Below are 4,474 nucleotides of genomic sequence, written 5' to 3'. Positions count from 1 at the left end.
CACAGATAAAAGCCCATTTCGATTATGAATCTGATATGTCAAACAAAAATGTACTACTTAAAAGTATCAATGAGCTGTTTTCAGTGACATCTAGTGGACATTAAAGGACATTGTAACAGAATACAGTAGTATTAATTGTAGATGAATTACCATGTGTCATTTACTGTGATAACTGTGCCTTCCAGAGGTCAGGAAGAGAAGAAAATCCTAAATAGGTTCACCATATCTGATCAGGTGGGGATTTTTCTAAACTGCATCATCCAAGTTGGGAGATTTCAGTCCAAACCAAGTGCACAAGGCTGCAGCCATTATCTTGTGAATAGCAGTCTTCCGATATCACTGTTTGTATCAGTATTCACCTGGATCAGGAGTCATAAAACCAAAGCCAAGTGTAGACAGGATTGATAGGTGGGACAACCAGCCTGTTATAAGACAGGTGTCTTGTAAAAGGCTGGTTGGACTCTGGCATAATCTTCCAAAACATTGAATGCGGGCACACTCGGACTGATACAGTACATTCACAATGCTGCGTGCACTTGCTTTATTCTTGTTTGCATCTTCCATGACGATTGCCTCAGGGGCAGGTACGTGTTCTCAGGAATAAAAACCAATGAATTAATGGAAATTGTGTAAAATTAGAGGCATTTTTTTCATTTGTGGTGTTGTGTTTGTGAAAAAGTTGCATAACAACAAATACAACCCAACTAATGGCAAGGGTGTTTGAGCTTCAGATATTTACTTCTCATAATGTCATTGCTCAGCTGCATGCTTGCATGTCTTCTTTCAAACCTGTTTTTATAGATTGGTGCTACCAGTCTGAAGTCACATGCAATCACACCTGCACAGGTAAACCTCACGACAAGCCACTGACACTAACAGCTTAAATAAAAGAGGAAAACATGTTGAAGTAGAATTTTTTTTTTTTCCAACGTCTTGTCTTCACAGGTCCAGATGTTTGGGCTGTGGTTTCACAGCACTGTGGCGGCAGAGCTCAGTCTCCAGTCAACATCGTCACAAGGAAAGTACTAGAAGATAAGCGCCTCACTCCTTTTCAACTCTTTGGCTATCAAGACACTTTTCATGGCCGCCTCGTAAATAACGGCCACTCTGGTACGTCTTTGTGATAATTGCTGTTTTATTTGAAAAAGATGACTTGAGGCGAGGTGTTTCTGAGAGATTCACCAGAAGGGTCTCCATGGACCAGCTTCTGTTTTAATGATTTTAATTTCTTTTTTAATGATGGCTTGACTGTTTTTGTAGTTCAACTGGATTTGCCCCCCAGTATAAAAATCGAAGGAGGAAACCTGAATGAAACATACAAGGCCCTTCAGCTTCACCTGCACTGGGGCAAAGACGGAGGACCGGGATCCGAACACACGATCGATGGAGAACAATTTCCAATGGAGGTTCGAAATATGAGGATAGAAACGTGTCAGCATTAACGCACGTCATAAAGCCAATTCGTGTTCTGTACTGCAATAAATGAGATCCTGAACTATTTAATGTCATCCACAGATGCATATTGTCCACATAAAAGAAAAGTACCACACTTTATCTGAGGCTTCAAAGGACCGCACTGGCATGGCTGTTCTAGGATTTTTCTTTCAGGTGAGTTTATGTTGCAACAAAAATGTGGAGACCAGCTTAAAATTGAAGTTTGATATGAGTAACATGAACACAGGTGCAGTATTCATTATTGGGACAGTAAATGTGTGCAAACTGAACCACAGAATATGTCTGGTAAAAAACTAAATTACATTTCTGATAACTGGATATTTGACGTTCTAGACTGGCATTTATATTATGAAAATGTGCTCAAGGTGGGTCATTGGTTCAGTTATTGTAAATATGTCATCAAGTAGACGCCAGGTTTAATTGAAAAGTCATAAATTGAATAACAATAATTTTAAAAAAACTACTGAATTCTAAGATGCAGCTTTGATGAATGAAGGTGATAGACTTATATTTGAATTCATCCATCCAGATGCAATCTTCATTTTGCCAAAATAAACCAATGAATAGATAAATGGCGGGTAATCGAGACCTTCATCAGTTAATAAATAACTTCACAAAGGGCAGTTCAAATCTTGTGATAATTTAAAAAGATGTATTGTATATATTGTAATGTATGTTATTTTCTAAAAAAAGATATTTTGGAAAACTTTGTTGATCAAAAGTAACAGAGAGCAATCAATTATTTAACAAGGTTAGAGTTTCTAAAAATATAATCTATTAAGATATATTCTACTGTAGTCTGCTTCATAAAGGGATGAAAAGCCCTGTGTGATTTAACCACCCGCATCTATTTAAATGATCTGGTTAATGTTTCAGTTTTTACAAAAGTTCAACATTTCTTTCTTTCATTTCAGGAGTCCACGTCTGCAAATAAGAAATTTGATCCCCTTGTGAATGCTCTGAAACACATCACACAACCCTGTAAGTCATATCTACTGTCATGGAAAGATAATTGATAAGATCATGTTTCATTATCTTACGGCCACATTGTCTATAACGTATAAGCATTAGGCTAAAGTGCAATTGTTGTTAGATAACACAATGTCATAAAACCCACTTTCTTATACCCCAACTACAAATCAATTAGAACAATGCAGTTGTCACTTTGGACCTGTTCATTGTTTAGTAATAGATTCCTTGCTTGCTTTATTGTCTTGTTAATATTTTATTGAACCAGCCAACAGCACCACACTGGGGGGGGTGTCCCTGGAAATGTTCATTCCCTCTCAGAGGAACATGACCAAGTACTTACGCTATGACGGCTCCCTCACAACTCCTGACTGTGCCGAAGCTGTCGTCTGGAACCTGTTTGAACAGACCATTCCTCTCAGCAGGAAGCAGGTAGCTATTGTTGAGCACCCCGAGGTGAATTTACTGCTGTACTCTACCAACACAGGAGTGGTGACACTTTACTTGAGCAACTTTGTGTTCTGAAACTTTATTCTTTTACATACATTCATTCTTTTCTACTACATACAAACTTTTCGGAAATTTCTTTGCAATGCAGATTCAAATTTCAGATTCAACATAGAGATAAAGTCACTCTATCCCTGTTGTTCAGTGCATCTCCAAAATATGAACTATGGCAAAAAGCCTGGTTTCTTCCATTTCTCAAAATCTATCTGACAGACAGGAAGCATCAAAATATCCCCAAAATTGACAATTCTGTATGGCACCTTAGGGGTAGTGTTACACACTGTGAACATAACATTCATGTTCAAGTTGAAGTTAACATGGAAAATGTGTTAGCAAGCAGTTATCTATTTACACATCCAGCAGTCATATAACAATGTTATTATTCATACAGAGTCAAGTTTTTGGCTACCTGGTAAATCCAATATTCGCTCTCTTTTAGCTCTGTTTTGGTCTCCACCAACTCATTAGCTAGTCACTAGCTATGTCTGTGTGCTACCACAGCGCTGGGCATGTGCTGTAGTGCACAGTGGTTTTTTTTTTTGCTGAAATGATGCTAATGAGAGCAGAGAGAGTGAATCAAAACAGTGAAGTTGGAGGCCGTAAAGCCAAAAGAATGAGCTGAAAGATGCCAAAATGCTCTGTGAAGCTGAGGGGTTCTGCAGAGTCTGGGGATAATATTTTGTGAGTTTAGTTATTTGATCCACCGTTAATATTCTCTGGAGAAGTTTTAGTTAATTGGTCATTTGAGTAGCCTACCTCTTTGGCCACTGCATCCACCTTCTGTATTCCTAGAACTTGTCATTTTAACACCCTGCAGAATATTTTTCCACATGTCTGTTGTCATTTTATTTCTATTACAGCTTGCTGCATTCTGCCAGCTTCAGTTTTCTGATGGAAAGCACATGGTGAAAACCTACAGACCACTGCAGCCCTTGAATGGACGGCAGGTATATTACTCCGGAGTCCATGTTGCTGTGGTTAGCACTGTGTTACTGATCATGTCAGTGCTGCTGTCAAGTTCACTCTCCCTGCACATTACAGGGTGAAAGCTCGATTTAATTTGACCTTTCTGAACAAATACCGCTGCCTATGTCCATTAATGATTAATATATGAAATATAATGCACTGTATATTTAAAAATGCTTGTGAGAATCTATTGTTTGCACTGATTTTATGTCCAAGTCATAACATTTTTCTCTTCATTCTATATTGTATACTAACATGAATTGTTTAAACACCTCATTATGTCTGTCGCTGTTTGTTGTTTTTGCTACAGCAAACTGCACTGAGATTCTTTGATAGTTTTCATCAATCAATGGTTTTTACTTTTGGTTGCTCTTGTGATATGTTATCAGGATACATTCACTTGTGATACTGAAGTGTTTCCTTCCTTTCTGCAGATATTAGATTAGATTCAACTTTATTGTCATTACACCTGTACAGTACAAGGCAATGAAATGCAATGAAAATATCTGAACTCTGTGCCATAACTCTGTCTTACAGTTCCGCTTCCCGCCAGTTAACAATGTAAACAATGAAACTC

At 38.0% G+C, this 4,474-nt stretch overlaps 1 protein-coding gene across 1 annotated transcript; it reads left to right on the top strand.

Annotated features, from left to right (window-relative positions):
* The first annotated feature begins 473 nt into the window (after window positions 1–473).
* Window positions 474–4,108, top strand: ca4b (carbonic anhydrase IV b). Its single transcript, XM_070829500.1, has 8 exons — window positions 474–584; window positions 802–846; window positions 946–1,110; window positions 1,261–1,406; window positions 1,516–1,608; window positions 2,370–2,436; window positions 2,693–2,856; window positions 3,792–4,108. The coding sequence occupies exons 1-8, from the start codon at window positions 524–526 to the stop codon at window positions 3,975–3,977; spliced, it is 927 nt and encodes a 308-aa protein (XP_070685601.1). The 5' UTR covers window positions 474–523; the 3' UTR covers window positions 3,978–4,108.
* Window positions 4,109–4,474: the final 366 nt, after the last annotated feature.

Source organism: Pempheris klunzingeri, chromosome 4 (assembly GCF_042242105.1).
Source record: "Pempheris klunzingeri isolate RE-2024b chromosome 4, fPemKlu1.hap1, whole genome shotgun sequence".
In the NCBI taxonomy this organism is placed as follows: Eukaryota; Metazoa; Chordata; class Actinopteri; order Acropomatiformes; family Pempheridae; genus Pempheris; species Pempheris klunzingeri.
Note: the sequence above shows the minus strand (reverse complement) of the source record. Positions and strands in the feature narration are given on the sequence as shown.